The sequence below is a fragment of the Ochotona princeps genome, chromosome 11 (genome assembly GCF_030435755.1).
Source record: "Ochotona princeps isolate mOchPri1 chromosome 11, mOchPri1.hap1, whole genome shotgun sequence".
In the NCBI taxonomy this organism is placed as follows: Eukaryota; Metazoa; Chordata; class Mammalia; order Lagomorpha; family Ochotonidae; genus Ochotona; species Ochotona princeps.
In genome coordinates, this window is record NC_080842.1 from 38,738,066 (window position 1) to 38,750,755 (window position 12,690).

At 51.8% G+C, this 12,690-nt stretch overlaps 1 protein-coding gene across 2 annotated transcripts in view; it reads left to right on the forward strand.

The window, feature by feature from the left end:
* DPYSL2 (dihydropyrimidinase like 2) overlaps positions 1-12,690 on the forward strand; it is a 102,855-nt gene that overhangs the window by 36,253 nt on the left and 53,912 nt on the right. The window contains exons 1-3 of one of the 2 annotated variants that reach the window (XM_004579075.4): positions 3,933-4,318; positions 7,307-7,395; positions 9,297-9,481. In XM_004579075.4, coding sequence (XP_004579132.1) covers positions 4,280-4,318; positions 7,307-7,395; positions 9,297-9,481 — 313 coding nt within the window. In that variant the 5' untranslated portion in view covers positions 3,933-4,279. Of the gene's footprint in view, positions 1-3,932; positions 4,319-7,306; positions 7,396-9,296; positions 9,482-12,690 lie in introns of those variants that run through there. The other variant, XM_004579074.4, reaches the window with a different exon arrangement.

The window sequence follows — 12,690 nt, forward strand, 5'->3', positions numbered from 1 at the left end:
GGCAGTTACCATCTGCTGCTCTTGGGCCAGCCAGCCCTCTGAGGTCTCTGCCCCTTTGGGGTCACACACACAAGGAGAACTCTCCTCAGTGTCCATCCGCAGCGTGCGATGCGTCACTTCCAGCTCAACTGTCCTGGTTGATGCCCTTTGTTTTTTTTGGCAAGGAAGGATTCTGGTGCCGTCTCCTTTCCGCCGCATTCAGTTCAACCTCTGCAGGATGACGTGGAGGCCACCGCCCTTGGCAGTGAGCCGTAGCAGTGTGGGCTTTGGGGCTCTGCTCTTGCACCTCTGCTCACTGTGCTCGTCAGCAGTCAGTGGCTTCGGAGTGTCCCTGCTCTGTGGTATTCTGCACAGGATATTTCCACAGAGGCCTGGGGGGAGACACAGAGGCGGAAATGGTTACTCTTGCTTCCCAAAGGGGAAGACGAAAGCAGGAACAGTGGTGGTGGGCTGGCCCAAGTCAGAACTCATTCTGGGCCCACACAGAGGAAGTGAAAACGGCTGGGGCGTCTTGCTGACGGCCTTCATCATTCCCAGCAGGCTGTATAATGTGGCCCTCTTAAATCCCCAGTTGGGTGCTCCCATTCCTGTGCCCGGCTACACAACCAGTCCTTCAGCTCATGCTGCTGCTGGGCCCAGTGTAAGGGGAAGGATGAATGAGCCTTTGCTACGGCCCCTACCTCTGTGAGGTCAGATTTTGACAGATGTAGGTGAGTATAGCACAGGTAGTGTAATGCAATCGAGAGTATAATATAGAAAAATGAGGACGGCGTGGTGCAACACTTTCAGAATTTGGTCCAGGGGAAAGATTATAGCCATGCCCTGGATAATCTGGGCTTCACTTTAGGATGGGATGCTCCTTCTCTGTTTTATCAGGCTTGCTGGTACATACAACTTTGTTAGGAGAGCAGTAGCTTAAAGCTTAGGCAGCTCCAGCCCTGCAAGCAGTGTAAACGGAAGCATCACGGGGTTCTCCTGCAGCTTTCAGAGCCTGGGGACAATGAGTGATGGTCAACAAGAAGGCTCCAGCAAAGTGACAGTGCTAAGAGGAAGGCCTGAGTTGTTGAGATCAAAACTTGCCAGGGTGAGATACAGAAAAGGTTTTGTCCTTGTTGTATACCAGTGACTGTCCTTGTAACTGGACAAAGTGGAGTGTACCCACAAGGGACCAGGCAACGTGCTGGTAACTGGAAGAGGAAGGCTAGGCTCTCAGGCTTCCATGGGTCAGGGAAAGACAGGGGAAAACATGGGCAAGTGATTGCAGCACAGTGGGAGGTGTGCTACAGCACACGTGCGTCAGGAAGCAGAGCTCCAGGTTGGAGGGGCTGGCGTGGGAAGCGTGCTGGGGGAGGACAGAACAGGGCCGGGTGCAGTCGGGAGAAGGGTCCCCGAGAGGCCTGCCCTGATGCTGTGGGGGTGGCACAGGGGGGCGTCAAACAAGGGATGAAGCTGCAGAGGAGGCTGTGGTCACTCTGGAGTCATCCGGTTAAACAGCAACCCCCACGACTGCCCACAAATAGTCTAGGCAAATGCTGTCTCCTGGCCGCCCAGAAAAGCCTGGGACATCAGCATTTCATTCAGTCCCCAGCTGGCTTTCCTCTGGTGACGGGGGAGGGGTAGGGGAAGGAGTCATGAGTGTGGACTCTTCTGCACCTTTGCATGTATTTCGTTTTCAGAAATCTGGAAGAGTCATGCCTGAGGACAGGTTCAAAGGTAATGATTTGTAATTTTACAGGATATTCTCACGGTTTTTGTTCCCTCTTAGAAGAGTGTACAACCCAAAGTTTCTCTCAGTGAGGTTATTAGTGCCGAGTGGGTGGAACATTCTCTCCCACCCACTTTTCCTTTTGCATACTGTAGTGAGTGGTAAGTGTGATGTAAACAAAAAAAAATTCAGATAGGAAACAGTTCTTTGCCTTGGTCAATTCAAACTATTTGCTTGGTGTTTTCTCTCTGCCCAATCATCTTGTAAACAAATCAGGGCGATCCTACATCTTTGGCTATTTACTGATGCTAATGACTTCCAGGCAGGGCTGTGGAACTGATACTGATACAAAAGCTCCTCAGAGCCTTATCACAAAACATTCCGCTGCAAAGTGGGAAACCCCAAGATGCAAATGCATGATCATCAAGCAATTCAAGAGCAGGAAAGTGAACCAAGAACAGAGGCAGTATAACTAGAATGCGTTTTGTTGTAGACTGAAGCATCTTATTTGCTTGCTGGCCCAGTGGTTGACTTGTGGACCAGGACACTTGGACTCTGAGCTCCTCTCATTTTGTTCCCGACTTTTCATAGCTAGAGACACATTAAATACTTGCTCAGATGTGTGACTCTGATCATTAATGGCTCACACCTATACTTGCTGTGCCTGACAGTTGGAAGGGGGCGTGTATAATTTTTTCTTGAGATACACATCAAAATAGAAACAATCAGCACTGAAATTTCTTGTATGCGGGGATTGATATTACAGGCACGGCAATGAAATGATGCATTTCATATCTGAGTCTGTTAAGTCGGACACACCTTCCCCTTCCCCACCAGAGTGGCCAGGTGCAGACCAACACTGGAACCTAGGGCACCACGGGATTACTCTGGATTTAACTGGCTCATCTTTGCTGAACTGTTGTGAGCCAATTAAATCGAGTCTCTTTTCCCCGTGGCTGTCTGATGATGGCCTAGATGATGCTGGGATTCTATGCAGTGTTTGATCTCAGAGAAGCCCCAAAGCCACGGGCCAGGCCAGGTGTATGTAGCTGCCTAGGTAACCTCCCACTGGGTCCCTTCTCTGGCACCTCGGCGTGGCGCCGAGGGCAAAGCAGTGGGGTTGTATCCCTGTTCAGTCGCCAGACCCACAAGAAGTCTCGAGTACTGGACTTTGGGGAACCTGGGCTTTCCTTGTATCTGTTTCCCCATACTGTTCGTTCGTGGTGTGGGGAGGCAGGGATCTTCTGTGGGCCCCGTTAAGTCCTTAGGGTTCCCTGGGCGCTGTCATGCCAGGAGCTTTCTTCCAGATATTTCCAAGTACCAGCAAAAAGCACCGCCGGCCTCCCCAAACCCCCAAGAGGGTCAAGGTGGGCGTGGCTGTCAGCAGAAAGACCGGGCTCCGCTAGGCTTTCCCACCGGGTTCCTCGTGGCCCGTAGGCACAAAAGGACGTTCCAGGGCGGGGTTTCCCAGCAGCTGCACACTGCAGCCTTCCCGGGACTCGGACCGGCTTCCGCCAGCCTTTCATTTCTCGCAGCCCTGCGCCCGCCGGCCCCAGCTCGCCGCCTCAGCCACCCCTCGGGCCGCGCCCCTCTCCCGCCTCCAGAAGCCCCCGGGCCTCGACTAGCGGGCCGCGAGCCTCCCCGTGCACTCGGCTCCCCGGGGCTGGGCGGCGGCCGGGCGTGGCCCGCGCTCGTCGCCGTTTCCATTGCCGGGCCGACTCCAGGGCCGGGCCGGGGCGGGGGAGCCGGCCGGCGGGCCGTACAGTCGCGCGCTCGCCGCCAGCGAAGCCATTGGCTCGGCGCAGTCACCCCACGCAGGGGCTGCAGCGGCGGCGTCCGCGGATTGGCGCGCGGGCGCGTGAGGACCGAGGCGCGCGCGAGCGTGTGCGTGCAGCGCGGGCCGCGTGCGAGCGCCCCTCGGCCTGAGGGGGCCCCCGCCCCCGTCACGGCCATCGCCCCCTCCATTGTCCTGGCGCTGCGGAGGCCGCGTCGGGGTCTCCCGCCGGCTGCAGCCCTCGCTGGCCGGCGCTAAAGAAAGAGCGCGAAAGGCGCGACCCCGCGGGCGGGCGCACGCGCCGACCGCCGCCCTCAGCCGCACACTGCAGCATTTCGCGCGCTCGCGCCGCGCCCCTCCCCCGCCCGCCTCGTTTGCATAGCCCACGGCCGCGGCCAATCGGCGCTCGTCTTTCTCGAAGCGGATGGCTTTTGCCTGAGAGGAAAGGGAGTGGCTGGCGGCGCATGCGCCGCTCTGGCCGACTCGAACCGAGGCTTTTATTGCTGTAGTTTATTTCCACCCCCTTCCCTCCTGTTCTCTCGCCTCTCTTTTTTTTTTTGCTGCCCTGGCTGGGGCTGTGCTGGAAGAGAGGAAGAAAGAGACAGAGGATTGCATTTATCCCTTAGCTTTCCTGAAATTGGCAGCGAACAAGACCCCATAGGCGGTTGCATCTTTTCCAGTTCTGGAAAAAAATATATCTATCTATCTATATTACATATATATCTATTAAATCTCCTTCCCGGCAATTCTTACTTTTAAAGCTACCCTCTTGATATTGAATTTTTCCCCCTAGGAAAAAGATGTCTTATCAGGGGAAGAAAAATATTCCACGCATCACGGTGAGTTTTGGTTGTTGGGAAATCTGGGAATCTGTGAGCTACCTTTTGTGGGACAGAACATGTACGGGGTTTTTAAAAAGGAGTGGGGCGCGGGATAGGGCAATGGCGGTGGGAGACGCCACGAAACCTGCAGGGCATTAAAATAGGAGCGTGGATGTATGAAGGTGGCTTTGGGGAGCGCGCCAGGTCCGCCGTATCCTTTTATTGTCAGCGCGAGATGCTGCGGCGCTGGCCCCGCGGGGTGTGAGCAAATGGATGCCAGATTGTGCACGGTTGGAGCTCGGATATTGTTCTCGGGGCTTGGAGCTGGGCGCACGGGTCCTTCCTGGGACTGCCGCCCCACCGCCGGGCGCTCTCTGGAGCCTTCCTCCAGTCCCTGGGTGCCAGCCGAGGCGCCTGACAGCGGAGGGATGCTTGAAAGGGCTGGGTGCACAGGAAGGATGTGGAGCTGGCGCGCTGGGGTGCCGTGGGGGGCTTTTTGTGGCTCGTGGGTGGACCCCTTGGTGGTTCGGGTGGCCCTGTGGGTCTTCTCGTCCTCAGGTTTGGGGCTGGGGGCGGGGGACCTTCCCTGCCCTTCCCGCCGCCCGGGAGGCGTCCGTGTCTGCGCATACAAAGCGGGCGGGCGGGAGGGTGGGCGCCCGGGGAAGCGCGAGCCGGGCTCGGGAGGTAATGGCGCTGTGCGCCGTGCCGCGCAGACAATGATGCTAGCAGCTCAGGGCCCCGGGACTGCGAGTCGGCTCGGTCCCCCGGCTCATCCGTGCCACGCATTCGCGAAGCTGCAGCGAGGGGCGCCGGCTCTGCCTCCCCATCCCCGCCTGCACCCGCATCCTCCGAGCCATTTCCCCATCTCTGCCCTGCAGAAACGTCGTCCCTAAGCCGTGTTCTTTACATCCCTCCTCCCCCCCCTCCACCAAAGAAACCCCGCGGGCGGGAGGAGCGCTGGGGAAAGTCATTGTTACATAATGACGCGCAATCGCCACTGACCGGCTGATTCCCGGGTAGAACCCCGGGCTGAGGCCAGAAGGGAAGAATCTTTCCCCTCGGCAGGACGTGTCGGGGGCGGGTGCGTGGACCGGCGTTCGCTCCTTGGGCACCCGCGCTTCCTCTCCGGCGCACTGGGCACACCCATCCGCGGGAGGGAGCCGGGGGACCAGTGGCGCAGGGGAGAGGGTGTGTGCGCCACTGGCGATTTCTAGGAGGGCTGGGTGGTTCCCCAGCCAGGGTGGGTCCTTGCTTTTTTTTTTTCCTTGAGGGAAAACGCCTCAAGATCCCAAAAGGGCTGGACCCCGGGGACCCGACGTGTTTTCCTGCGCAAGAGGCAGGAGCCAGCTGAGCTTGGAGAGTAGCGGGTGGGGGCAGATTTGCCACAGTGTGTTGTCTTGGAGAAAGAGCAAGGCAGTTTCATGTTGGCAGGGAAAACAGCATTAAAGCAGATAATCAACAAGACCACATTTTAAAAGAGTGCATCCCTAAAAAATATAATAATAGTAATAATAATAATAATAAACCAGCCCTGCCTGAGCCCTCCTAGGGACTACAGCATGATTTCTCTTCTTTCGGTCCTCCTCCTGCCTCTTATGTAAGAAGCCTTCTAGAAGGTACCAGAGTGTTTGGGTCCGCCTTTTTTCCTGGAGTGATGTTAGCTCTGGGCTCTGCAGACTTGCAGGCCCTACTTGTCTCAGGATTGGAGACCCAGGAGAGAAGCCTGGATCAGGTGACTTGGCAGCTCATGTACCCCTTTCCCTGTGTGTGAGGGAATCCAAGTGTTTGGATTTGTTTCCAGGCCAAGACAATCTGCAGGATGGGATTCTGTGAAGGTTTTCCTGCATCCCTTGCCCAGGCAGGCAGGCGTTGTTCTTGACTCTTCCCTGTGGGACTTTGTCAGGTCTCTTAGGATGAAAGACCTAGGGGTATACAAATTAAGATGACCTATGGTTTCTTAACATGTTAAAGAAACAATAAAACACGTTGTAAACCCAGGTTTGTGTGTGCATTTATGTGCGAAAGTATTCCTCCCACCGCACTTTGAAAGTATTGTAAATAGGATTTTCTGTAATTTTTATTTCTTTACAGCTACTAGCTATCAGTAGCTCTTAGTGAGAGTGTTGTAGTTGAGCTTCGCGTTAATGATTGTCACATGATACTGCCTTTTAAAATGTTGCATACTGGAACGGCAGTATATGGTTTATTTCATAAGGTTTAACCACCTCCCCCCCCCCCCCCGCCCAGGTCTGGAATCCTACAGGTGCGTCTTTACTGAACACGACTTCAGTATTTCATCCCAACAGTGTGTGGGATGGCGATGAGTCATGGTGTCGCATGTCTGCTAACATTCTTGGCTGCCATGTACTGTCTGTCCTGGATATTTTGCACAAATATCACCAATTAAAATACACCAACAGTTCGTAAGTCGTGTTAGCATTTGCCATCTCAGATGCTTCAGCTCTCCCATTTTCTGAATGCTTTGTCTGAAATGATCTATTTTGATAGTCTCCCCCTCGCCCCCCATTTTGTAACACTTGGCTGTGATTTGCCTCAAATGTAAAGGACCTGGTGCAGCAGCGTCTTGCTCTGGTGGCACCAAGTATGTTTGTGTAGCAGATCCATGACAACTGACTTTGATGGATTTTCCTGGACACAGGGCTCACTAAGGCGTGACTTTCCTATGTGTGGGCGTTTTTTTTTTTAATGAGATTTAGCCAAAAGCTATTAAAAATGCATTATCTCCTTCATTTGCAATGTTTTTCCCGTTCTTCCATAGGAGTTTGCTTTGTGTCTGACAGAAAGATGGCTCATTTATCTGCAGTTAAGCTTTGGCAGCTCTTTCTGACTCCTCAGGTGTGGATGAAGAGGTGACCACTCGTGGTCTCATCTGGCTCATTTTGCACCTCCCTTTTGCATGGTGAAATGTGCCCTGGGCTCCCTTGTCCTAGGCCAGTGTTTCTCAGAGACCAGTTACGCATGGTGACCTTACTCCCTCTGTTGCAGAGTGATCGTCTTCTGATCAAAGGAGGTAAAATCGTCAACGATGACCAGTCATTCTATGCAGACATATACATGGAAGATGGGCTGATCAAGTAAGTGCAACCACTTGTGCACAAATGTCTTGCTAGCTTGTATCTGCAGCGTTTACAAGCATTGGCTGTGGTTCACCCACATAGCCTCCAGCTTCAATGTCTTTCGCAGCTGACCCACTTAGTAGTTTCTGGAAGCCCATTTTGATGCTGGTAATTAGTGAACATGGGAGAACTCAGACATAGGGTATTCAAAGCCATGATTGAGCACACGCCCGTTGCATTATACATGAGTATTATGTAATTTGCTATTTTTAACAGAGGTGACACCATAGTTGTTGTTGCCAACTCAGATACTTGGTTTATGATATGTTGACTCCATTGAAGGTTTTCCTAGAATGTAGTTGTTTAGATTGCCTGGTCACAAGACAGAAGTGTGGAATACAGCCTCTTCTATTGAGACAGCACATCTGTCTTCAAAAATCCACATTGGAACAGCCGAAGGACACCAAGTTAATTACTGAACAGCACACACAAATCGTTGCCTGATCCTTGGCATTTTAGTTTTTGTGCCTTAAGAGGCAACTTTGCACAAGTGAGAATGCTTGACTATTGATTGTGTTCTCTTACAGAGGAGAAACAACACAGCAGTTAGAGTTTGGGCATTTGTGGCCTCAGAAGGTTAAGTGAACAGAGGACATACCAGTACCCTTGTGCCCTTCCTACTGGGATAGCTCACAGGGCGCTGGAGAAATAGCACATCTGTTTCAAGACAAACATTGCAGCCTGTGACATCTTTTAAATAAGCAGCATTCATCAAGTGCTAGCTGCAAGCCAGCCCGGACGAGTGGAAAACTGGAGTGGCCTGGTGCTTGGAAGCTCATCCCGATTATAAACGTTCTGTTGACTGTAACATTTCCATACAGGCGTTTAATGTTTTCTCCATGTGTGTTTGCTTGTGACAGTCTCAGCTGCTGGCTCTGCAATGCCATGACTTTCACGTTCCATTCCCACCCCCCACCCCCCCACCACCAGATATAAGGCAGCAAGCATAATTTGCTCTGGCAGGACATGGGCCTGGGAGGGAGCAGGTCTATGTGCTGTTTTTAATTGTCGCTTATTTGTCTTAACTCTCCGTCAGCTCTCCCTTCCTTAATTTCCTATTCTGAATGATTGATAGGAAGATGTATGAGCACTATTTCTTTTCAAGAAATTGGATATGAATCATATCCCCCAATATAATAAATATTCATTTTTTGCTGCCTTTTTTTCTGGGTTGTTGGGAGCATGCTTTTACTTACATAGTTTTTGTTCATTTGAAAGGCAGCGACACACAGAAAGAGGTCTTTCAACCACTGATTCACTCCCCGAAACCTGCAACACTTAGGCATGCAAAGCCAGAAGTCGAGAACTCAATCTGGGTCTTTCACGCGGATCACTAGGCCTCAAGTATTGGACTGTCAGCTACTGCCTTCCAGTGCACCTGTCAGCAGGAATAAGTGGATCCAGAACTTGAACCCTGGGCTTCTAATATGGGAGACAGGTGTCCCAAGTGGGGTCTTATCTGCTGTGTCAAAAACCCACTCCACATGTTTAGATCTATATATAGTGTTCATGCTTTTCTTTTTGAAATAATTTGGTTTCCTCTTCTCTCTCTATTGAAAAGAATTTGGTGAAAATAAACATTTGGAAAGTATAACCAGGTCTGAAGAACATTACTATAAGATCATCAACTCAAATGTGTGTTGCCAAGAATGTTGAGTGACGTATTTTTAGAGAAGTATTTTGGTGCCTTGTTGTCACTTCGTCTCAGGCATTTCTTAGTAACTAAACCACTTTGAATGGGGCCTCTGATCCCTTACTTGAGCTTTGCATAGCACTGGATGAAAGCTGGTTTTCTGGCTGATCATCTTTGATTCCACCCATTTCATTTACCACCCTTATCACCAACCCTGTTTATTTAGGCAAATCGGAGAAAACCTGATTGTGCCAGGAGGGGTGAAGACCATCGAAGCCCATTCCCGAATGGTGATCCCTGGAGGAATTGATGTCCACACTCGTTTCCAGATGCCCGACCAGGGAATGACATCCGCTGATGATTTCTTCCAAGGAACCAAGGCTGCCCTGGCTGGGGGCACCACCATGATCAGTAAGAAACTTAGGACTCACCACTGTAGCACTTAAAGGCAGGATGATTAGAACAGCAGTCTGCTGTCTGGTTCTTTCCTTCCAGAGTTTGCTGAATAAGGGGGAGGGGTGTTAGCCTTTTGTCTGACTTCCTTATCTTCGTTTTCTGTTGAACTTTGAGCTCTGCACTTGAGCTTCAGCAGACACATTAACAGGGCAGTTGGTGGCATCAGAATGACTTCTTGCTTTTCTGTTTGAAAACTTTTGCCTTTTTTTGGAGTCCAAATTGTATTGACTGTAACAACACAGCGTTTACAGTCCTCATCCAAGCTGTCAGTGTTGACCTTTTGTTCACAAATATTTGATTCAAAAAAATTCCTCAGGGTGCTGTTTTGCAGAATTCAGGTGGAGTGGAGCAGATGGGATGTGGAGCTGGGAAACTGTTCCACTGATAGGAAACTAAAGGTGGCGGGGAGTGATACTTCTCCTGGGTGCTTGACAAAGAAGCAATTGGGCATCGCCCCTGGAAGGAGACCCTCAGATATGAGTTAGCTTTTGGCTATGAAAATGGCCAGTACCCACAGCTGGGTGCCTGGTGTGTATCGCTGCTCAGGTTCTATTTGTTCAGCCACATCTGCAGTGTGTTCCCTGAACATAGCACTCATGCTGAGAATTTGCTCACGAGCCCTCAGCTTCCAGTGTGCCTTTTGACAAATGCTATCTGTTTTTTCAGGCAAGATGGGCAAGCTACCCAGGGTCCATTAGTGTCATGTTTTTAAAAATAAGTGGGATTGAACAGTGAAAGTCCCTGTATTGTCTGTCTTGTCAGGGAAGCCAATGATTTGGTTCTGAAGAGGGGGCAAGGAGAGAACACTCAGCTGTTTCTATTCCCATTGATTGTTTGCCAGGGTGACAGTCCTTCCAGCTGCTTATCCTTTCTGCCCTGAGCTGGAGGGACCCTGCCCTGCCCTCCTTTCCCCTACTGTTGCTACCCCTCCTCCCCGCCCCGCAGCGTCTCAATCCTCTGTGGTGGCTGAAGCCGAACTCTCCTTTGTCCAGTTTTGCATCTCGAGCCTCCATGTGGAAGCCTCACTCGTGGTGTCTTGCTTTATACCTTGCCTTTTGGCCTAATGGATGTTGCTGTCCAGGGGAGCTCTGTGCCCAGTTCAGGACTCCTCAGCTAGTCTGCTGCTTTGCTACTTGCCTAGGATTGGCCTAGCATGGGTAGGTCACTGGGCTGGGGGCAGGGTGGGGGGCTGCTTATTTAGTGGCACCTGAGCTGGGGTGAGCACAGACTGCCTATACAATAGGAATGCCAGAATGAAGGTGCTGTCTGCCTCGATCCCAAGGTCACAGGGCCCCTGAAGGCCCTGGCTGCATTATGGGGACTCAATGAGCCATACGTGATGTTTCCTGAGTCTGTGGTCATCCCAGGGGACTGTCCAGGGTGCGGATGCTCCTACAGGGAAACAGGAATTTGGAGCTCTGGTTCCCTACAGACACCTGCTTGCCATGTGACCTCGGGCAAGGGGCATCATGTCCCTGCCTTTCATTGACTCATGTGTAGAGTGAAAGGTTTGCACTAGATGAAAGTGGAAATACCTCCTATGTTCTGCATTAGGTGCTTTGCTGAGCTGAGATAGAGAGAGAGAGAGGGAGAGAGATTATTCCTCTGATCATCAAGGAAGGGGACTTTTTTTCTGCCAAGCACCATCTAGATATTTATAACATCAGGCATGGACCCTCCAGCTTGATCGGCTTAAACCTGAGCCTGCTGTAGATTGAATTTCAAGTCCTGTCTGCAGTTGCCTTGGCAGGACTTGTTCCAGTTATTTCACAGGCCTTCCTTGTGCCGCTCTCACCAGATGCCCTTGGTTTAGCCGTTACAGAAGGGCCATCCCTGCTGAGTCCTCTTGCCTCCTCTTCTGTGGTCCTGCCTCCTCCTCACATTCTGTTTCTGCCTCTGTCCTCTTTGGGGGTGAGCTCCTTATCACTCCGTTGGCTTGTTGCCTCAGTGCCCTGAGCTTCTCTCTGCTTCTGCAGGTGGGCTTTTTACATGAGGAGCTCTCCACATGAGTCCTGCTCCTGGCCTGGGACCCTCGAGTGGTTGCAGGTGGCCTTACCTATGGCATAGGGGGTGAGCAGTCATACTGCCTGCTGTGGCTCTCTTGGACAGGAAGCGATAGCATTTTCATGTGGGCCCTGATGCCATCAATTAGGATAAAGAGCAAGGGGGTTAGTGGGCAAACCTCAGGCAATGGCAGGAATCAGAGGGGGCAATGTGTGGTCAGAGATGTTGTAGCCTAAATGGCATCTCCTTCGTAGCCTGCAAACAGCAATATTTGTTATCCTCGCAAATTGCCACCATGGTTCCTGATTGCTGAACGGGTCTCTGCTGGCTGGCCTGGCCCTCAGGAGCTGAGCAGTTGTGGATACCAAGCAGGAGTGTTTTCTTTCTCTTTGCTTGTCCTGTGGTATGCCTTGCTCTGAGCGAGTGAGGGATTGGGGCGTACTTTCCTGCAAAGGAGACCTTAGGAGCAGGAGTGGAGTACATGACTTGGTTGTTGCCTGTGACCTGCTTCTTGAATGAGACTGTATCTTTAATGCCCACTGCAGCCAGAAAGAAGTGCTCAGGGCACTTAGAATGGATTCCAGGGCAGAGTTGATGTATCCGACTGCTTGCTGGAATGAACAATTGAAGGGGGTTGGCATAAAAGCTTATGGTACCCTCGCCCCTTGCATCTTCTGGCTTTCCCTAAAATGCCGCTTCCATAAACTACCATTTGCATTTATGGGCAAGGCTTCACCTGGCTCCTGGCTGGCTGTGTGTTGCCCAGGCCACGGGTCGTGAAGGCTGCATGTGAAGGAAAATGCAACTGAATATCCCCAGTTTAAAACAGGAGCTGACACGTGAGTACCAGAAAATAATATTATTGGCATCCTGCAGAGCCCGCTGTTGACAGTTAGTTGCACAATGGAAGCTTTGTGAGGGGGCCCTCTGCTCTTTCCATCCTGGGGTGGGTGGGTCGGGAATCCAGACAGAGCCTGCTGATGATCCTGGTTTGCTGCCTGGGGAAAATGCCATGGACTTCCTGGGGGGATTGTGGCCATCCAAGTTGGCAGGACTGTAGGGTCTTTAGGGAGCAGGTGGTAACAGTTATCTCCACTTTGTAGCTGGAAAAACTGAGGCTGGAAGGAAGGGCACTGGTTGGTACCCTTGCTATGTACATT